Source organism: Monomorium pharaonis, chromosome 4 (genome assembly GCF_013373865.1).
Source record: "Monomorium pharaonis isolate MP-MQ-018 chromosome 4, ASM1337386v2, whole genome shotgun sequence".
In the NCBI taxonomy this organism is placed as follows: Eukaryota; Metazoa; Arthropoda; class Insecta; order Hymenoptera; family Formicidae; genus Monomorium; species Monomorium pharaonis.
This window is the reverse complement of record NC_050470.1, coordinates 23781827-23805422: the sequence shown is the minus strand read 5'-3', so window position 1 is coordinate 23805422 and position 23596 is coordinate 23781827. Positions and strand designations below refer to the sequence as shown.

The 23596-nt window shown below is 43.9% G+C and overlaps 1 protein-coding gene across 4 annotated transcripts in view; it reads left to right on the top strand.

Moving 5' to 3' along the window:
* Positions 1 to 207: 207 nt before the first annotated feature.
* Positions 208 to 23596, top strand: part of LOC105831151 (POU domain, class 6, transcription factor 1) — a 112990-nt gene continuing 89601 nt past the window's right edge. For 2 of the 4 annotated variants that reach the window (XM_028189457.2, XM_012671096.3), the window contains exons 1-2: positions 209 to 1836; positions 11441 to 11736. In XM_028189457.2, the coding sequence (XP_028045258.1) occupies positions 11470 to 11736 (267 nt within the window). In that variant the 5' untranslated portion in view covers positions 209 to 1836; positions 11441 to 11469. Of the gene's footprint in view, positions 1837 to 11440; positions 11737 to 23596 lie in introns of all 4 variants that reach the window. The other 2 variants (XM_012671098.3, XM_012671097.3) reach the window with 2 other exon arrangements.

The following is a 23596-nucleotide window of genomic DNA, read 5'->3' as shown; positions in this document are numbered from 1 at the left end:
GCATCGCGGGAGGCAGCTCGGACACTCATAACAATCATAACAACGGGATCTCGCGAGTAACTCGCGGACCACCTCCGCGCATCGGTACCGCCCATCGCACCGCCTCCATTACCCCTTCTACGGGAACTAGCCACCAGGCGGGAGAGTCGTCACGGCGGGCTGTTCTTCCCTCGGTTGTACGCCGGGGCCACTACGCAGCCAGACTGCGGACCGTCAGGGTTCAGGTCCGAGTTTTCGCGTCGAGCTCCAACCGCGCAACGTGCACACGACCACGCTGCCACGAGCGAGGACAACACGAAGAGGAGTGAAATCGACTGCCTTCTCTGAGACACTGAACCCGTGCGGGATCTGGATCGTCGTCCGTAGTGCCGATCGCGGAAGAATTGTATTTGAAATTGAAAGGCTCGAGGTAATCACCCGAAGAGAAGGGTCAGACGGGATCCGAACGATTGACACCTCCATCGCAAGAATCGTTCGCGACGTGTTGGTGAAAAGCTAGTGTTTGTGGACCAGAAAGATAGTGATCAGGGGGGTTTAAACTTGCAGCTGCGTGCGCCGATTTGTCCGGCCTATCAGCACGTGGCCGCAGGGGTGGGACTTCTTTCGGTGCGCCTCGCGGGACAGTTGAGCGCGGTAAACTTTGTGACAGTTGGCCAGTGAAACGTGCGATCAAAAAATTACCAGTTAAGAAGTTGACTCTGTTAACAATTGCGTCCCTCCATCACGAGCCATTTAACAAATCACGGTGGTAATCGCTCACGTGACTCATCGCTTCGATTTGCGAAGTTGCGTTTACCGAACGTGAATTAGGAATAAATGCGTGGAAACGTCAAATCGCGACAGGTGCGCAGAACAGGTGAAACAGAATTAATCGAACGGCGATTAAAAGACTCGATGACATTGGCGTGAGTGTCAGGATCGATCTACCGGCTCCAAAAAGGGACCTTGGATTGGGTGTATGCTATTGCTGAGCGAAAGAAAGCGAAACAAGGACTACGGCTCTAATAAGCTTCTAATTATCGTGACAGATGCGCTGATAATTACGACGCGCGCGTGATCATCACGTGGACACGTCAGTGTTTTTCAACGCAAAATTACACGTTACGGACAACAACTACGTAGTGCATGGTTTGACGCGCACAAATAGAATAATTAAAAGCACATTACACGGAAACGCGTGTGCTATCTACCGATTATCTGGCCGGTGACGCGCCGAAGCATCCCGTGTCAAGAATCGAACTAAAAGCATCCTTTTTTTTTTAAATCAAAACACTCCCGGAAAACAGAGTTCGAAAGTTTTTAATCCATTCGTCGTTTTCCAAATTTCTTTCAATTACGAATATCGCCTTAGGCGGCTACAACACGAAGAGGTGGGATCAATCGAGCCGGTGTTTTATGAAGCAACGGGGCAATTAACTGTTTGCTTCTTGATCACTCCTAATTACTCGCAATTAGCCGTTGTAATTAAGTAGGCTGATGTCACCGGCGGCTGATGTATCAGTGAATCGTTCGTTTCTCGACGTCGACCCGCCACTTCTCTCCAAACGGCCTGTTAATATTCGCCGTAGGAAAATTACCGGAAGATCGTGAAACACGCGAGGGAGGTGAGGAGCTCTCGCTCACCAGAAGAGAAGGAGCTCTCGAAGGAAATCAAGACGGGTCAGCCGGGTGTAAACCCGGCATCGGAGAAGGAACGAGGGCAAGGCAGACGACGACTGATCGGCGGAGATCGGTACGACCGCGGCGGAATTGCACCGTGGCGGAGATAAATAACAACCGTTAAATAAATCCGCGTCAGGACGACGTCCCAAATACATCAGTCACAGATCGCCTTAGGTGAGTGTCAGGCACGAGCATTCGCTCCTGCTTATTATAAGCCCGGACTAATCTCGGTAATTAGACGGGTCTTCTAAATGCGCGCCCGGTCGGCTGCACGTGTGTAGTCTCGTATTCGCACACCGATTAGCCGCGTGTACGGACGCGCCTGCGCATGCATCACATGCACACGCGTGTGCAAGCGCGCTTAGATCGACCTCGGGAATAGACACAGAAATGGAAATTAATTAATTCTACATTTTGCGTATTTCACGTCGTAATTTTAAAGAGGCAATTAAAAAACAATTAGATGCAATCTTTTCGAAACGATAGAATCTTTTCTTCTGCGCTTGTTAACGTTTAATTAGTACATTAAAATTAATATTAATAAAAATTGGGCATTGGACTTGGATTGTATTAAGACTTTAAACGATTAGTAGAAATAGAAATGAGGGAGAAGTCAGCCCTGAGATCTGCTTCCACTGTCGTGCGTATATCCACACGCGGCAATTGCGTGCTTTGTGAGCGATAATCGTTGGCTCGATATCATTAAGTTAATCTCGGTAATTAAGAAAGTTCCTCTCCCAAAGCTTGGTCACGCGGGAATTCTGCTGGCAGGGGATCGAAAACGGCGTTTCGTTCTCTAAGCTTCACTTCAACTCGGTGATAATTTCATCCAGATACTTAGCTGCGTACTAATAATTAGCGCGATAATTATGAACGCTCGCGTATACTCGCGTTTGCGTCAAGTGTGTGACCTGGAAATGCTAATTAAGGGATCGGCCGAGCATGTAAACGTAATGTGGTCGTGCAGAATTCTCTTCGACTTTGCTGTCTTTTGTGGAGAAATACGGAGAAATATCATGCGGATATTTGATGTGGATATTATATTTGATGAGAGACACAATACACGAGTAATTATCATGATTAGCAAGAATACGAGAATAAGCTATTTTTAAGATGTCCGATATAATTTATTCTGAATGTGTATGTAATTATTAAGATGCTAAAAATAAAAGCTAAATTTGTAATTTGAAGAGATATAATGAAATATTAATTTTATTTTAAGATGAACATTATAATAGAATTGAGAAACATTTGACTTAATTAATTAATAATTTTCTGACATTTGGAGAAGAAATCTATCGTTTCTCAATTTATATCGAAAAGTTAGTGACGCATTCGTAAAGGAAACGATATTGATTTTAAATGATATATATGTCAAAGTAATAATCTATTGCGCGATGAGACAATCGGGGAGGAAATAATTCATTTTGCTATATAAACTGTATGAGAAACAATGTTATTTATCGACAATTCGGATATAACGCTATGTCAAGTATATTAAATTAGGTAATCGAAGATTGTACAAGAACCCAGAATAAAATCCAATAACAGATCTGATAATGGTTCATAAGTAATGAGATTGCAATATTGGATTTTCACACATGTCCTCATTAATTATATATATCTACGTTTCTACATCATTCTTATGTCCCTCTTTCTTGCGAAACAATTTTTATAATATTTTCGCACCTGCATGAACTTTTTCGATCGAGCGAGATTATTGACGGATATTTTTGTGATTAAACGGCAATGTCGTTGAATACATCGCGTCATCTCCCCGACCATATGACCGGAGAGGTAAACAGGAGCACGTGTTGGTGGCGTGACTACGAGTGACGGCGTGAGCTCTGGGGGTGGAGAGGAGGCAGAAGCAGAGGTGGAGCAAGAGGGGGTGATGGTGGTGGACGGGAAGGGTGACGAGGGTGGAAAATCAGTGTGAGCTGCCCGAGGGTAGGAGAGTTCTTTGCTTGCCGCCTCGGGAACACGGAGGGTTGGCGAGAGAGAGGGTTGGAGGAGTCGGAAAGAGAGGGAGAGCGGTAAATTCTAGCTACCGTAAGTGGAAGCGAGATAGTCGAGGTTGGCCAAGCGAATCATTGTCGGTGGGAATAGACGCAGAGAGTTGAAAGCAGAAAATCCCAAAGGAAACACTTGACTCGCGATATCGTTGGAGTTTGGCGCTTTGGAATTGACACAAAGAAAACGAGGCGTTTCATCTTTACTAAACGATGCCGAATTTCAGCGAGGCTTTGTTTTAAGCTTTTCACATGTTACACGTAAAAAAAAACGAAAAATATTTAACAAATCTCTCTCCGTCTCTTACGATTTATGTCGTAAAAAATTATCAAACACTTTTCGCTTTTCAAACAATATTTCTCTTTTAAATGATATTAGAAAATTAATCGAGTGATAAATTAAACAATTGTTTTATTATTACGATTAAACTATTAAAGATTACTTGTTATTATAGAGAAAAGACTAACGAGAGAATTTCTTTGTTGAATCAATTCGAGAAAATTATAATCGCTATGATCACTATATTTGTTGTCGAGGTCAAGAAAACGAATCCCCTTCTTTTATCTTTTCGCTTCACCCCTCATCATTCTCCCTCTCATTCTCTCTCTCTCTCTCTCTCTCTCTCTCTCCCTTTTCACTCTTTCCTCGTCTTCTCACCACCCTTGCTCCCGCTCTCGTTGGCTTCCCCATTCAAGGCTTCCCCTTCACCCGGTTCAACCGCTTCACCTCTGCCGACAATCCGGCGCACGATAACATTTCGTTCTACAACTTTACCCACTTTCAACTCGCTTCCAACAGCGACGCTATTCTGTTCTCCGCCCGAGAATCTTCATCGATTATTGACTCGGAAATCATTCCGAGTAAGAAAGTTTTGCTGTGCAAACTTGCCGTGTCAAGTGTGAGGCGTCGTTACATTTGTCCGTCGTTTCACACGTTGCTGTCTAACGGCAACGGTTGTTTGCTGCTAGTATCACGAATTGCAAATTCGCCATTTCTTTTAATCCATTATGTTTTATTTTGTTTTAATTTTGTCAATTTTTTAAGTCACAAAAGAAAAATCAAACTTTTGACTTGCGCAAAATAATATGGTTATTATACTCGTCAGCAATAAAGAAATTATTATAAAAGCTTGATTCTACATTATATTGAATCGTAGTATTTGCGTGAAATACGTAAATGACTTCACAAATTATGCGGCGTAAAAAAAAAATAAAAAATAACGTTGCTTTGTTACTCCGAAATTTCCCCGCTGGCATATTTATGATTGGCCTTTGCAACATTGTAGAAAGAAAGCAATGTGTGTGCGAGCTCATTAATTCTAATAATTCATGAAGAAACACGCACGCACGTAATAGCTCGGAGCGGCTTACGATTTGACGGATAGAGAGTTGCCTCAGCCCTCGTGTTTTTAAATGTCGGCTAAACTATATTCTGATATTTTAATAGGCCTAATTTACATGTAAAACCACTTTCAAAATCATTCTGTCCCCAGCACACGCTACCGCAGTGTTTCCTCTGCGAACGAGAAGGAAATATCAACGAATCGAGAAAGCTTTATGTAATCCCTTAGGAGACCGTTCCATCATATTCTTCTTTCTCTTTGTTTGAAAATTATAATATAATTTTCTCTACCGAATAGCTTTTCAACTTTTCCTTTAACAGCTAGGAATAATTAAACCATGAGAGCGAGAATGTGCATTCGCCTACAAATAATCAAGAGTGTTTCTAGTGGAACAGTTAGTTTGGTAAGAATGAGAAAAAGGGATCCAATGAAGCGAGGTAGCGCGTTTTTGGGGCCAGATGTTAATTCCGACGACTCAGCGTGAGCCACCAGAAGACGGTTTAGTACGTAAATACATCTTCAGCAGGGGGTGCCATTATAATGGGCGTGTGCGGTTAAAGTTCTATTTGTGGTAATTCGGAGTTTAATGCACTCGGAGCTCTGATTTAGCCAGCGGGCTGACACTTTTTTTTTATCCGGCAAAACCCCAACGACGCTGGCGCCGTAAAGCATAAAATATTCTTCCTGCGCCTCCGACGAATACGGTCGCGCGGAGCCGTTAGGGATCTTCCTCGCGTCGCGGTGCCAAGTGTGCGTTTTAGCGTGGGGCGACAATCTTCTTATCGAAAACTCGCAAGACGCGAGTGGCGTGGGCGCTCGTTTACTGAATAAAGCAGGGGAGTCGCATTTTTAATTGGAGTGACACGGATTAATAATAGACGTACGTCATTGTCAGAACCTATTCGAGCATACAATTCTATTTTCGTGCGCTGAACTCATTTCTGTGTACTGGATCAGCTTTCGCTTCGATTTTGCCGTCTCGAAAAAGAATTTCGCCGGAATAATGCAAAATGTTTGTAACACCGGAATTCCGACGAGAGGGCGGTAAAATATCGCGTCTTGGATAACGCGCGTTGATGCCGAACCCCTTCGGCGTCGATTTATGGGCACTCTCGCGCCCGCCGATGCGCGCGTTACGCGCTCACGCACACGCTCTTGCGCCAGCACGCATACCCCGAAACCCGGAGCGTCAATCTCAACGAGGTGTTCGCACAGTCGCATTAACGGCGCGCTGTTCAGTTTAATCCTTGCGTTTCGTGACTCGGGACAAAGCCCCTCGGATTTCTGACAGAATGGTATCGCACGAAACGGCCATTACCTTAGCCGATATGCCTATGTACGTACGCGAGTTAAAGGTCGATGCGAATTAACCAACACGGATGCGGCCGGGATTCTTTGTACGCTCGCCTTAATTATGCTCGCTCGTGCTAGTGAAGCGAAACTGCCGTACAGAAGGGTAGCACGAAGCGGTTTAATCTATCGTACGCTTATTATATTGCATTTACCGCTCGATCGTAGCAAACCGGCGCGAGTATCCATCGGGTAATCCGAATCGACCGTACACGGGCACGTTCATGTGCGCGAGCTCCTTTCTTACTTCTCTTTAGCGTTAATGCTCGGTTAGACGCCACAAAGCCACGATTATGACTCGCCATAAGGGCGCCCGGTCGATTACGGGATCGTGAAAAAAAAAAAGACTCGGCAAGGACAATGTCGCGATGGGCGGTTGCCAACTGGTCCCGCTGGGATCTTTTTTATTGGCAATGTTTTAAGTAGGAGGGTTTTGTGTCCACGCCACACGCTCTTCTAGCGTGTTGTTCACCCTCTCCGTTTTACAAATGAACCGAAGACTCTCTTTCGGACCTTGTCTCTCTCTCTCTCTCTCTCTCTTTTAAAAAAAAATTCTCATCGATCGTTCCAAAATTACAACTATGGAGAAGTTACCGAGAGATTGAGTAGACAGGTGCAATCTAAAGGATTTCCGAACTCTGCGTTATCGTTTCAAGAGACGAAACTGGAAATGCCAATGCGCAGTTCGCGATTCGAACGAAAGGCTCTCGAATAGACTCCTACCAGGAAATCGAAAGAGAGGCGTCGTCGGTGATACGAAGAAACGGTCAGTGGTTCGTTGCATGCGTGCGGCCATATGGTGATTATCCGCGTCCGGTTATTTATAGCGACGACTCGAACGCCGTACGCGCGCGGAGCGCAACCCCAGACACGCAGCATCCGCGATTTGTGCGTCGCGTCGCGTCGCGTCGCGTCGCGCCGTGCGAATTGGACGCCGGGCGTAGAATTCTGAAACCGCCGTCCTGGCGGTCGGGAATCGGCCTCGTAAATCGCGCACCCCCCTCGTCATAGGCCGCCTCGGCTTAGGTGGTTTATACACACCTCTGTAGCCCGGAGCGGCGTCGTACCAAGAGGAGAATGTCGGCGGCTACGTAGGAAACTAGCTGCTGGCCAGAGGCGCCCGGTTGTTTCTAAACCCACCTTATCTACTGGCCCCTATAATAAGCCGCGATCTGAGACCGTATATCCCCCCCGCACATACTCCGCAGAGAGGTTCGCACATACACATACACACACACACACACACACACACACACACACACACACTCATATATCCCCATCGCGCGCACTAGGTAGCTACCCGCGAACCCTGGACGCGTACACGGCGCGCTATACCACGAAGCGCTTGCAATTACAAGCTGGTCAACATATAATTATCCCCAATGACCATAAATTACTGGATTTTTATGCGCAACATTCTTAATTACCCTTTGAATTAACATCAATCAACCCCTTAATTGCACACTGCCGCTGACGCTGCTTCTACGTCGCCGTCGTTGTCGTCGTCGTCGTCGTCGTCGTCGTTGACGATGTCGGCTATAGAACTATAATGCGAAATGGCGATGCGTGCCGCGGGCTAAGAGCGGGGACGCGGAAGAAGGGCGCGGGCTGACTGGCGTGAGAAAAAGCGAGAGGAAGGAACGCGTAAGGGACACGGGGCACGACAAAATCAGGAAAAGATGGGTATTGCCCGAGGGCAACCTCCTCCCCCCGAGGATGGATGACTGCCAATCCTCCTGAGAACGTCCTTACACGGTAGGAACGAGCGCATCGCATCTGATCGGATGACAGCATCGTGCGTAACGCGCCCGTTTTAATTGCCTTCGGAGATCCTCGAGTGATTCTCATATCAATCGCCTTGGCGTATTAATCGCGCGTCCTATTACATGGACTTTCACCGTTTATTCAGCGAGTGATTACCACCGGAGAAGTTCGGAGCGGCGGGCACGGCGGCTTGCGAAAGAGGATTGGCAATGCGATGCGAAAGGTGATTCATTTTGTCGTCCCCGAGAGCACAACAATTCGATCGTATGGGAGAAATCGAAAATTTTAAGCGGAGTAGTCTGGATGGAACATAAATATTCCCCGTACGTAGAATTGCCCGATTTAACTTGTATGTCGAATAACTCGCAGAAGAACCCTACGGGTAGCCTCTCTTCCCTTATTCGAAAGATTTATGTGATCTCGATCGTGAATAACGCATTTTTCAAGGTCGCACGACGAAGGTACCAATTTTCAAACGGCCGGCCGTGGTGACGTTTGAACGATCGCGCTATATAATCACTCGCGATATCTTCGTCCGTTTAAGAATTCCTCTTCTATTTCACAAATCACGAACCGTGAGGGCGATGCGATACGCTAATGAAACCGCACTCTCATTAAAGCATCCAAATCGACGATACTAATTGGCTAGCTTTCGGAATACCCGGCATTAGACCTCAGGACGCGATATAATAATCGCTGCGGACGAATTCGGTTTGGACAGCCGGTGGTTAAAGCGTCTAGTAATTTCACGGGCGCAGCCCTACAGCGATTAATATGATTCCGACGGAAATTAATGACTGCAAACGGAAAAAAGATAGGTTGCATATAGTCCCGCTCTCTGGTGGCGTGTTCTTACGGAATGGCGAAAAAAATGTGCAGAGATTAAATATACTCTGTGGAATTTTTTTACATACGCGCAAAGTAAGATTTTATTTTATTATGAGGCTCGTGAGTCTTCGATTCTGTTAATTAATTACGATGCATTCGCGTAATATTAACTTCCCTTTGATATATATTACGTCTGGCGATGGAAAATATGACAATTTTGTCTTTGAGACGAACATCGATGAGAATTCACCTTCAGCCCATTTATCGGCAGTCGCTCCCACGGCACAAAAATCGAATAATGCTTATTAATCAGCTTAATTAGCGGCAAAGCTCCTCTCGTTGCACGTTGTGTAAATTAATTCCTCGTAGCGATGATCGATGCGATCTCTTCGCCTAGCTGCGGTCCTTGCATATTAGGCTAACTTATTTTGCCGTTTTAATTGATATATATATATATAGTAAATTAAAATCATTGTTAATTATTATAATGTAGTAGATAAAAGGTATAGGAATAATTTTACAATAGAAAATCATCTCATGTAAGTTATTCATCTTATATATTTAAAACGTTATATGATCTAGATTCTAGTTAATGCATTATTATAATTTTATTATAGAAGGCCAAGAGAATTATATTTTGCAGTATAAGAGAAAAAATATTCTTTAGAAATCAGAATATTTATTATACTAAAAAAAATTTTTCCATCTTGAAATAGAAGTATTCTATCGTTTATTTGTTAAGAGAAAAATAGATTAGAAATAATCGATTGATTTTGTTTAAGATACTTGCATTATTACGAATTTTGTTGGTGTTGAAGATGACTGTGGTTGTTCGGTAAATTGAAAGTGTAGCAGTACGTGTAAAATAATATGAAAACAGGTGGACAATGTCGAGTGTAGACGCAGAGATAAATCTTGCTCATTTTTCTTACTTCTCGACTCGCGAGAGCGTGGTATGGTATAAATCACTTTAAGTTCAAAGCCGTAGCAATCGGCGGCAGTCTGCGGTTTCGTCAGAAAAAGACGCGCGTTTTCTCTCGCTCAATCATCCACTCTGTATCTTTCTCGGGCATTTGCAGTTGTCACTAAGCAGACGCCGCAGCGCATCGCGGGCGCGTCAGGACACCCACCCGTATTTATAGGGGACAGGCGACATTAACACCAGAGTTTGCACTTGTGAGCGGTCTATTTGGTACCCAACAACCTAACGCTTTTATTATAAACACGTCGCCGTTTTAAAGTACAGCATCAAATATTTTTACGGTGGCCATTATAAAACGCCTTTTATGAGGAACAAAGTAGCTCGCAGGCAGAAGGTGTTTTCTCGCCCTTTGACAATAATTTGTCCAGAATAACCGGCTCGTTTCACTCTCGGCCCCCCACGTCCGGGCTTCCGCTCGATGATCCATCCAGCCGTTCGTCATAGGCGCGCAGCTTTTAAAAAGTAAAGCGCTGGACTCGGGCCAGCGCAAAAATAGAAGCAGATGTTATTAGTTGCGTTCACCAAGTATACGACGGCCGCCGCGGCGCGACGAGGCAGGCGGCGGCGGCGGCGATGGTAGTGATGGTAGTGGCGGTGGCGGAGGAAGGAGGGTGCAGAAGGCGACGAGGGAACGGCGTGTCCAGACGGTAGTGATTTCATTGCCCTTGAATTCTTACTAACTGAACGCTTAGATAAAAATAATTAGGCGGATAAATGCGGGGAGGTCGGAGGGAGGAGGGGAGGAGGGGATGCCTGCGGGCGGGAGCACGTTAGTCGCGGCGATTTTATTCTGGAACCTCCTCCCTCGGCGCCTCTCACGTCGCAATGCGCGTCTCTCTCTCTCTCTCTCTCTCTCTCTCTCTCTCTCTCTCTCTTTCCCATCCGATGCGATGCGCCAACCAAATGTTTTTGCTTTGAAGTTGGAAGATGAACGGGCCTCCTTCTAATTTCCAGTGTCTGCATTCTTAACAGCTGCACGTTCGATACGGCTGATGCGGTACCGCGCGTCGCGACGCGCCGGTTTAATTAGCATCTCGCGTGTCGCCTGCTCCCCCGGCATTCGAAAAACCAAAAGCAATTCAAATTGATATCGATCGTTTAACCGGGCTTCTCACCCTTTACGGCAAATTGCCTCGTCTGTCCTTTATTGAAAAAAAAGTATCACATAGATTATAGCTGCCCTGTTTTTTCCAGTCATTAAGTTAGGTGTCAATGCACTCGTTCAAATAGACATTATTGGATTGAAATTATTTTTACTTGCCCGCAATGGAAATCACATACATGATTTCTCTGTCTCCGATTTTTTTTCCGATTTCTCAAACGGCAACAATTGGAAAATGCGAGATTATTATGTTAGGCACGACGGGGGGCGATTCGCGCTATTGAATCAAAACGCGCGAATTATATTCGCGCTATAATGGGATTGCGTCGTACCAGAGGCTGCGCGGCGGCGCGCCCGCTATTAGAACGGTCCTCCGAGAGTTTTGGTCGATTTGCAGATTACGAGTCCCCGGGATGCAAGGCTGACATGGCGGAGGGTTCGGCCGAGGAGGAACAGAGCAGTACTGCTGCGCCCGCTTCCCCGCCAGCTGATCTTCGCACTCTGAACACCCAATTGTCACCGCCTTATCACCACCAGCCCCATCTCCAGCCTCGTCTTCAACATCTGCAGCATTCCAACATGCTGGCGACCGCCGTACCGCCCCGGCACAGCCACAGTATGCTGTCTCATCAGGTGAAAGCGGAGGCAGACCTGGACGGCCCCTGCGATGTGCCATTGAATCTCAAGAGCGAGGTAAGCGCAGAAATCCCTCTTGTCGATTATTGATGTTAGGAATCGGCTAACCGCTTTCGATTGTTCATTTTCGATGTGTTTTGCTCGCTGAGCGGTTACGCCTGCCGCGATGCCGGAAATCGTCGTCACACATTGCATGACAAGCACTAAGGATTACTGTTGCAAAAACGAGCGCACAGTGCCTGGAAAAAGCATTTCGGCGTAATGTATATATTTTAGCTTGATGTAGCTTGATGTAGCAACGTTAATTACTATGTAAGATACCGACGGCCTATTTCTGTCGGTTAGCAATCCTAAGCGATTGCTCTATCCATGCTTCGGCTGAAACGATCGAGATACAGCAGTGGTGAAGCGTGCGACGATCGAGACGGTCGTCACGTTCGTTACTAACGGTTTTGTATGTCAATGACAATCAATTGTGCGGTTAAGTAGCCGCCACGACGCATCTCAACCTAAATTAGTCAATGAACCTGTTTAAGATTAATACACAAAACAAAGCATACTTGAATGAGATCTCATCGGTACGCGATTTCGTTTGTTCATACATGTGTATTTTTCTAAAACATATTTAGCAAAATTTTATTCGAGGATATATAATTCGATCTTATGATATAATTCAGACATTAAGACAAACAGCAACTTTGTATATTGATTCGCGTTATAAGATTGCGTAACATTTACTAAGTATCACGGGAATGAAAACTGTCATAGAATCTAACTCTATGGAATTACATAATGCACAATTTATATACATATAGATTCTTGTCACGATCAAAGTACAACATATCCACCGAGTAATCATTCGAAAAGAAAGTCGTAAACTCATTGCGAAATTCTGATTGGTATATTTCTAGTTGAAATGTTAATTAAGATTGCAAACTGACAGAAATAAAAAAATCATAATTCATGCGTAAATGACGGCAAACTAAGATCGTCATTTAACATACGATTACTTGTTAATGTAACAGACAACTTGTTTTTTGTTTATCAAAAATTGGTACATAAGAACTATAGATAAATCGATGAGATCAAGTATCAAAATATTTTTTTTAATGCGTGCATTTCTCTAACGCTCGTGTGCTTTTAAAATTCTGAAACTACAAAAGGAAATATAAGTTAAATCGAGATTAAATTTAATATATGTTGGTACAATATATTGGAGCCTAGATGTCATATATATATAAATTTTCACATTTATCAACTATAGAATAAAATAGTTTTTATTGACATCTTCCTCTTCTTGATCGAATCTGCCAATCGGTAATCTTTTAAAAGTAATTTGACAATATTAATCACACGCAAATCGCATATTGTATAATTATTACTGCTAACAATGTGAATTTATCAATATCTATATAAAGCTTGCTTATAAATATGAAGATGAGATTCACGTAAAAATTAGGAAAGACTCGCGATCGGGAGATGGGGACAAGCTAAGCAAAAACTCATTAGTGGAATTGATAAATCGGTCGTTAATTATTTCTCTATGTAGTGAAATTAGTTGTGAGCAACGGTAAGTTGTAAGTCGTTAAAACGAGACGGTAAAGTATTACGAGAAAATCCTGACTTCTCCAGCTGTGCGCGATCGTAAAGCGGAAAATATTTGCACGTAGCTTATACGTATACCCGCTTCAATGAACGGTGACCAGTTTTGTCGATGCTTGCACATCGGACTAGCCGGTAGGGAAACTTTAGCAAACAAGCATCCGGGGATTACTGGTCGTCAAACGTGTCTACTTTCCTTTTGGGACAATTAACTCTCACTTATCGACTCTCTACAGAGTTGTCTCTCGTCAGTTTAAAAAATGGCATGCAAATGTAATTTATAAGGTACACATCGAGAGAGAGAGAGAGGAAGAGAGAGATATATTGTAGCGAGTACAGAAATGAGTAATCGGTAAGCCCGTCGTAAGAGCACATTAGCAAATTCCTAGCATCACGTATAAACCGCTTTCGTTAATAATGATATAATTAAGATCACGTCGTGTTGATCCAACACTTCACGATCTTAATTGCCGGAGAACGCAAGTCGCATGATACTCTTAAACGTAAAGAATTAGACTCTACGAAGAATTCGACAATGACGCCAATTAAATGACGGAGGAGAGCAACCGTGACGCTAGACATGACGATAGCGCGTCTCAGCTAGAGTCTCGAAAACGGCAGTCTCATCCGTTTAGAGCTCGTTGTCCCTGTCCATCCATTACACTATTATCCCGTTGGCAAACACGGTACCCACACCGGACTCTACGCACGGACTTAATGCTCGGCGCGCATCTGAGAAGAGAATGTGTGTGCGTGCGTGTGTGTGTATGTGTGTGTGCAATTTACGCGCAAAAGAAGGCGAATGTTTCATCGCCCGGTAAAAAGAAATATTTCACCGGTATAACATAACAGCAGGATGCGGATAATAACGTCGTCCGCGCTTCCAAAACGCGCGGTGACCAAAAAATTAGAAAAAAAAAAAACGATAAAGGAGTTTTCCAACGCAATCGATCATCGTCCAATGATTTCGCGCGCGTAAAAAAATTCCTCCGCGACTGTCGTAGAGGCGTTGTCAATCTCTCCGGATCATCGAAAACAAGTCTGTCGCGTAAAGTACGGGGGAATCGATTGATACGCGGAGATATGCGTGCGGGCGTTATATCAGCGGAATAATTTATCCGTGATTTCATCGCGGGCAGCTCACTCGCGTAGAGTTCCACAGTAGCTCGAACTTCTGTTCGACGATCATAAATTATTAGACCTTTGAACGCGGTATTCTTAACGACCCCCTCAGTGCCATTAGCCGTTCCTCTTAATTGCGGAATATCTCTCTTTCTCGGGAGAATAATGGACATTCGGCGACGCTAATAAGTATAAGGATATAAAGAGCACAGATTTTGTGAGATGCGCAAGGTCGTCTGTATAATCGAACGAAGACATTAGCCAAAGGGGTCGTAAAAAAAAGCTGCGCGTACATTTTCGTCCCGCTAATTTTTCGCAAGGTGTTTAAATTGCTGACAGAGACAAATGGTCTACTCAACAATCTTGGAAATGTAAAGTATGAATGCGAAAAATACGAGTGTGTATTGCGCAACGTTAGAGAAGAGGGCGCAGACTCGAAGCACCGGATCGAGCACCCTTTGCATCCGCGAAGACCGCAGTAATGTGCATATATATGCAAATATTCGCGTATCTCACAGACACATCTGCGGACCGGAAACCGTTAAACGTTCGACGGATGCATCGTCACGAATATTCCTCCACTCGTGGTCTCGAAGATTTCGCCGGTCACACGATAGAAGCCGCTAAACTATCTACAGGCTTTGCCGCAGAAGCAGCGACCCTATCCGGCGACCCTCCCGAATCCGAAGACGCAAATTTCACGTAGCTGAATCCGGCGCGTTGACCGTCCGATGGATCGATACGCCGTAACCAGCCTTAAGGCGCATTCCAGCTTGATGGCCACCAGTCCCGGCCGTAAATGCATCTGTCAAGAAAGTGATTGAAGGTAAACGATTCAGGGGAGTCGTGAACGCCCAGACGGATCGGATCTCATTACCTCGGTGGCTCATTTCAGCGACTCAATTGCATTTCGATCGGATTTCACAATTATGATTATTGTTGAGCCGAGACCCGGCCGATGATTAGAATCCGGCGAGAAACAGTCATCTCGCGCAGCAGCCGGCTTTTGACTCGCCGAGATCTCTCGTACTTTGATCGGTCGTAAAAAAATCTGGTTATCGGGTCGCGCTATGGTTTTGTTTACCTGCGGTATAATGATCTGTTCGCTTAGCTGTATCGACGCAACGAGAATCCCAACGATTTTCTACTAATGTGAAAAATAATATTTTTGCGCGAGCAAATCGTCGTTGCGACGCGATTACGATTTAATCAGCGATCAGCGCGGATAAAAGCGTGGATATACGGTCGGGCCGACGACCCAAGAACGAGGAGACCCGCACTTTCGTTGAAAAGTCCGCAGTTTTATGACGCATTATTACACTTGCCGGTCGCAAAAGATTTAGCTAATAAAAACGTACGTTTGACGGGCGATCGTCCGTAAAGCAATGCGGTCACAACGACGAACGTGGAAATGGGTGGCAAAAAGAGAAGAATAAAAAAAAGTGGAAGAAGTAAAAAGAATAAAACGCCGAGATATTCTATCGATGGCTCGTCTATTTCTCTCACATGGTATTCGCGGAGTGATGGAATGTTTATCAATAGATTAATCTCGGAGATCGGCGGGTGGTTCCGCGTCGTCGCCGGGCAGGCTCCTCGATTGCGATTAAACATAAAAGTATTATTTCAATCTGGCCCCTCCGCGCGCGTCGGCCATACATTCTCTCGATGTGTATGTCATCCCCGTCGGCACATACGCACACACAGACGCCCTCGCGTACGCGCGCGCGCGCGTGTACGTGTGTGTGTGTTCGTGTGTGCGCGCGCACTTACTCGCGCGACCGATAGATCGGGCATTTTTCCATTAGATTGGAACTTGATTAAATTGAAAATCTGTCAATTTAGGAAAAAGCATCCGACAGCTTATATTGACGGTGGACATTATACGCGGTGGCCAACGAGGCAGAACTCGTTGGCCTGACAACTAGCGGAGATATAAAACCCATCGTCGCGACGATGGACCCGGGATGCGCGCCGGGCTGTTTACTTTTTGCTTCCTTTTGCGCCCTTGTAAAATTAATTGCCGGACGCTCTTTGAGGGTGACGCTCGCTTTCGCCGTTCTACCGATCGCGGAAATTTGCTCACGGTGTCATTCGTTCAATCTCCATTCTATGATTTCGACGCAGCATCCTCTGTGTCTTTCCTCCCCCTCCCCTTCCCTCCTTCGTTTATCCCCCTCGCGACAGATTCGTATCCGTTGCGAGATAGTAGCTGACAAGTTTTTGTAACGGACGCGTTTATCGCGTACACCATTAAAGGAATGATGTGACTTTAACGTATTTAATTTGCTCGCGCATTTGCTCGCTCGTGTCGCAAGCGATCGGACGAGCCGCATCTTGCGATGAAATAGGACGGACGTTTCTTTTGGTCGTTTGACGAGCATGAAGTGACCCATGTGCCTAATCATCCACTCTTGAAACATATGTTACGTCAACTGCTCGGCTAATACTAATTTAATTGCGGCGTGTCTCTTAAGAATTTATATAGAAACATTGATTAGGAATTCAGTTCTTTGATGTAAAATCTAGATGCTCCGTGTGAGTGAATCTAACTGTTATTTTAATCGCGAGAAATCTCTCGATCCATATAATCTTTCTCAATATGACAAGTAAATTACTTACACGACAGAATTATTATCTTTAGTGCTGTTATTTCTCTCTCTCTCTCTCTCTCTCTCTCTCTCTCTCTCTCTCTCTCTCTCTCTCTCTCTCTCTCTCTCTCTCTCTCTCTCTCTTTCAGTCGATCAATTATTTTAGTTCCGTTAGAACTTAGTATTTACTCGTCGATATTTATCCAATAATATTATGGTTATTATGCCTGTTATCGATAGTCACAGCTTTGTTTTATACTTGTAATGTGGAATAATGATCAAGTTTGTGAAACGTATTTTTATCTTTAAACCAAGACATAGTTTAAGTAGATAAAATGTGGATAACATTATTTCTACTGATTTAAAACAATATCTTGCGACGACTAACGTTAAACACAACGGAAACCATGATTGCAATTCGCTTAATCATATATGGCGCCATTGTCCGTACCAGTTCGATGTTTGCCGCACAATCGAGAACATATTACACTTACGATAAGGTGTCGCGATTGTAGCGGATAATTTAATTGAAAATGCGGCCTGACCTAACACAGTAATGTGCTCCGGAGAAATTCCGCGCCAATGCGAGCATTATTAAGAATACTTTAGATCGAATAGACCGCACTGCTTATGATAACTCACGTGTAATACGTTAATGCATTGTCACGATTAAGCACGCTCTAATATTATTCCTCAGCACGAACGGGGAACTAAAAACAGTGCTTATTTCCGTCATTGATGTAAAGTATAACTGTCGTTAAAAGTTAATCAATTTAATTAAATAAATAAAAAATCTTAGATACACGTTAAGCATCAACTTTAGACACACATATAAGAATCCATTAAAAATCAATTAATGGTTAATTAGGTCGGAACCTAAGTCAGAAAACTACTTTCTTGTGTTACGTAAAACTTCCAAAAATAACCCAGCCGAAAAGTCCGAACTTTATATACATCGTGTAACGTTGTTGGTGCAAAGTTTAATCGTATCTCGCGAATGTCCAGGCGGACCTTGATTAAAGACGATCGTGGGGCGGGAAGAACCGCGGATAAGTCAGAACGTAATCGCGCACCGGGACGCGGCCTTTTAAAGTAGGAAACTCGCCGGAAACTACCGGCCGCATGGCACCGAGAACTCCCCGGTGCGGTGCCAAATAACAATGTTGGATCTCATAAACAAGGAGACAAGACAAATACCCGCCTGGACAGTGGTTCCTAGGGCGCGGAGTGGACAGAGTCCGTTCCGCCGCCCACCAACCCCTCTGGGGATGGGAGACTCTGTTGGTAATTTCACGGTGTCTTGCATCCCTGAGCCATCCTCTCTCCCCTTCGCCTTGCCGTTGCACTTCTCCACGTGAAACATTTTCGGTAACGTGATACGTTAACCGCATTCGTCTGATATACTCGAACTATGATCGGCGATTTTTGTATCAATCGGACTGTACCATTCACATACTTAACAACTTTCGGGAATTTCTATATGCAAACTCAGTTGAATCTGAATTACGTTGGAATGGTTGTAATTTGAAAGAAATCCATATTTCATAGATGATGGCTGAAAACCATATTTTGTTTATAAATTTTGTATCACGACAAATTAATCATCCGAGTCATTGGTTTCCCGAGATAAAATACATATAATGATACATGACATCCACAGATTTATATTCATGACAAACGTATTCAATTATAATACGTAGCGAGAGCTTTATCTTGGAGCAAGTACAGGATAGAATGGAGGAAAGGAGAGGGAGGGTCACTGGGATTTGCGCGAATGGCCGACGACTTAATTGATCGAGGGCCATAAGCGAATTAGGGATGACCAATGTTCCACGTGCAGAGCTCAGGAATATGGACGGGGGAAGACGCCGAGTTAATTCAATTCGAGGAGGCTGAGGAGGGTTTTCGGACGTATCTCGCGAGACGTAAATTTGCGTACGGACGCTCCCCGCGCGCCAACCCCTCTCCTAAAAAACGATGGACACTTCAACAAATTGCATCGACGCCTTGGAACTAGCTATTCCTTCCTTCCTTACTTCCTTCCTTCCTTCCTTCCTTCCTTCCTTTCTTCCTTTCTTTCTTCCTTCTTTCATTTCTTCCTTCGTTCCTTCTTTCCTTCTTTTCTCAGTCATCCTTCGCGACCTTTTTTTCTTTTTCTTTTCGTTACTGCCGCGAGTCATAAATCAAATTATACGTTGAGTGAGATTAGATTTCTGTTTGGCCACGCTCGAATTCACGAGCAGTGGATTCGACGAGGGTAAGGCTGCGGTAGAAACCTTCGCCCTTCCTGTCTTCCGCGCCACCACCCCTTTCCCGACCCATCCCGGCGTACCTCGGTGCTGCTTGGCGATGGTGCTGGTACTGCTGCACTACGAGGTCCAACATTAGTTAACGATTAATCAAGGCGCTTGTAGCTCAACATATATCATTAAACTAGTTAGCGAAGTAGGGTCGGCCAAGTGTGCTGACCACTGGCTACACCACCCACCGCCTCATTCTCTCTCTACCGGCCGGCCCTGACCGAACCCCTTCACCGGGTCTTCCCCTCCCGACTTGCTCGCGGAGCCGATCCAACCCTCTGGCGACGTGCTCACGTAGCGAATGGAACTCTTAGAGACTCCAGAAGCGAGTTTAAGCTCGTCGCTGGTGTTTCGTCCGTTTCTGGCGTGTGCCAATTGCTCGTTAAAGCGCGGAAACGGGGAAACACTTCGGCTTAGTCGAGCGAGCGTTGTACTTTGACTCTCTAATGTCAAAATGAGTTCTCGTATCGCCTGAATTGTCGATAAGACATAGAATTTCCAACGCTCGCGAAAGCTCGCGAAAAACGGATTGCTGCCTCGTAACATGATTGGATTAGATGAAGAATAATATCGGCAAATTTCATAAAGATTTGGTAAATTCATTATTAATCGAACAACGGGTCAACATCGCTATCTAGAATTTCGTGAAGCTTTCGTAATATGCCCTCTCTGCTGGATTGACCTCCTCTCGGATCTTCTCGCTTTCCCATACCCTTGCCCGCACCTCGTCTCTTCTAGTTTTAACCATCGGGAGACGGCCGCATAGCCTCCCGTGCGCCCGCGGGCGCCCCTTATAAATCCTGCAGGACTCCTGCAGGCACTAATGTACGACTGTTTGCGGGTATAACTTGGCCCCGACACGAAGGATAGGGGATGGTGTTTCCAGTACATGCTAAGCCGGGGCTAAAGGCCCGCTAGACCGAGCCATTCCTCACTGCCCTACAGACTTACACCTCCGCCCCCGTATGCTTGTCTTTGCTTCTTATCCCTAAGCAAATGTGGTCACCGCGAGGAGGGCGCAGGGATTTATTGATGGATTTACGACCTTGATGTTTAGATCTTGGAATAAGACGAATGGAATCTTGAATTCGCCGGCCGTCACGCGTGTGCAAACTTTGCCCGACGTATCTTACAAAACGATGCCAATAGTGTTTTATTATGTACATTTTATACTTGTGTAATTAATAATACAGTTATTATAATTTTTAAAAAGTTAAAAATTTAAATCGTACATTTTGTTCTTATGTAAAATAAAAGAAAGAAGGAAATATATGGAATTACAAGTTATAAATGGCAGTAATTTATTCGAGATATTTTGAGACATAAAAAATTATTCAAACGGAGCGAGTGGTAACAAGAGACGAAAGCAATTTATGCTGTAAAATCGATGAGCTCGTTTGATAACCTAGGAAAGACACCATCCACAGATTATCGACGTTTCGCGATGGAGCAGAAATCCGAAAGGACCAGACACATTAATACCGTCGCAGAGAATCACTTGGCAAAGTTATTTGACCACCACTGTTCATCCTGGGAGATGGTATTAAATCCCCTACCCCTTTCACCGCCCTTCACCCTCCTCCAGTGGTCCGGACAGACTTGTACCAAGGACCAGAGCGAGCTAGGCACCAGTGTCCGGCGGTGTCGTCGGCAAACGTTTGCTCGACAAACAAACTCAACTCCCGTCCCTGCTTCACCATTGCGCGACTCTGTTTTACTATATAAATGAGATGGTCACCCTAAGTACAGGGTTGAAAGGGATGATACTGCACAAGTGTGCGTCTCGTCGGTGCCATCCAGTCGCTCTTCAGAGGCGACTGTCACTGTCGATCCTTCGTCTCTGGCCTTCGAGTCTCATACGAAGTATGGAAAGCAAATGATAAGAAATAAGTTTGTTGACGTCAAAAGTGTCCGCCGTGAATTTTTTGTTTATCAGCATTTCTAAAAAGGAGGAGTCGCTGGACTAGTTTATTTCGCGCAAATTTCGTAGCTTTGAAAAATACATAAAACAATTATATTAATTATGTAAACTCCAATATATCGCTGTCTGTATAATGACACAAAGTGACAAATATCAAGTTGCTTTTAAATTATGGAATTGGAAATGCATCTAAAGTTATCAAAAGTGTCTGTATTGTAATAAATTGACAATTATAAAAATTTAATTTCAAAGCTGCAAGCACAATGTTGCATTATTCAAATAGGAGATGAGCAGTAATTTTTCTCCTGGCTTTCGTAAATATTTCGATCGAGATTTAATGTATTAATAAATAACGGAATTAATTTGTAAAATAACTTCGTTATCGCGTTTGGATCCATTTATGGTTGTTGCAAGGTGTTCGTTACGTAACGGAGAACAAATATGGAAACAATCTTCGTGCCTGGAGGATGAATTTCATTGCGAAGTTAGTGACCGTTCGGCTGCCCAAGAATAATATAATCCTCCGGTGTGCGCCGAGACTACTCTGTATTAATGTTTGCCCCGATATCTGTAAACAGGCATTACCTGTATCTCTGGACCGAGGTGTAACTATCCGCTGGGCGAGCTCATGGTAGATTTGAACGTTAGCCCGCCACAGGGATTAGAAACTTCCTACGGCGAGGTCACCGTGCATACTGTTTGCGTTTCTCTATCGGTGCCTCATGGAAAGGAAAAGAGAAATACGTGGTCAGGTAGCTTAGATCTACGGGAGTAACAGACGTTCGAAACTAAAATAATACGAACGCCGGCTAAAGAAATTTCAGCGTGTCACGTGTAGTCTCGCTCTTTCAACATTGAAGCTAGCTAGTGATCATTTCGACTACCTAAAGAATTCATTAGGCTTTACTGTGAAAAATTTATGGTATTTATTAATACAAATTTTTGAATGATCTATATTATGCTGCTAACATATAACTCTAAAAATGCAACGTATGATACGCGTACGTGATAAGAAAATAAAAGAATTTTTGATTAATCATAATAGCAAAAAACTGAATTTAAAGTTGTATATAGCGGCAAGTGAGGAAGACGCGCGGCACGTTTGCAAGAATTCATTGCGAATGATAGCACACTGGTGAGCGATGACACAACGGGCATTATCGTAGATGACAGAGCGGTCGGTTTCGTTCATGCGCGTGCGTGTTACGCGTGCGTGTACGTGGACAGACGGTTAACTGACGCGGCATATTTACATTGTGTGGCGGTGCAATTAAGCCTCGTATCCGGCATCAAGCGTAGGAAATTCCGTGCGGACTAACACCTTTGCTCCCTGCATTCACGCGTCCTGCTTGTGTCCTGCTGCATCCTGCCGTTCTCCTTGCAGCAAGAACAGCATACGATATCCGTCTGAAATGTTGACCTCTTTCCTCTTCACTTCTTACGGGTGTTTTACTAAAAAAAAAAACGTGAATTACTCAATTAAAAATAAATTATGTATTTTCGAATAATCTCGATGCGATTAATGCGATACTCAAATTTTTTTGTTAATATCAGTATTGGAGATTAATTATCGTGCGTAGAAACTAGAGAAACTCCACTAATACTGGCATAGATCTCCTAAAATAGCACCTCCTTATTTTTCGAAAACTAAACATTGCATTAAGCATTGTATTAATGATACGTACAAAAAATATATAAAATGTATATCTATATATTAACTATTGATATTAAAACGCTATCCTTTTTTATTTTATGGCATAAATAACGTATTAATATTATAAAATTTATATATAAAATTTCGAGAATTAGCAAACACTATTATTCTGCTTTATAAATTTTACAATTTAATGAATTAGTTATCTCTTTTAATTCTAAATTTTCAAAATAATTTTTGATACGGTATTGTGCATGGTTACACGGAGAGAATTTTCTCTTAAAAATTATCCTGAAAATCGTGGTAATTGTGAGACAACGTAAACCTTGAAAAATTTTACCATTTTTTTAACAAAATTTACTAAAATTTTAATAAAACTAGGCAAAGTTTTAGTAAATTTTGTTAGAAGTATAGTAAAATTTATAAAATTTTGCCAGGTTTTATTAAAATTTTAGTAAATTTGGTCAAAAGTATAGTAAAATTCTTCAAGGTTTACGTTGTCCCACAATTACCACGATTTTCAGGGTAATTTTTAAGAGAAAATTCTTTCCGTGTATAAGTATTAATGTGAAATGCATACGCTCATGCGAAATCATATATATCACGTATGCGGCGAAAGCTACTTCGATCATGGCGCATCGATCCATTCTTCCCGTCTGCGGAAGATATAACTGTTTCTACGGCTCGTAAGGGAATTCCGCAGACCGCTTCAAATCGGGCGGGAATCGTT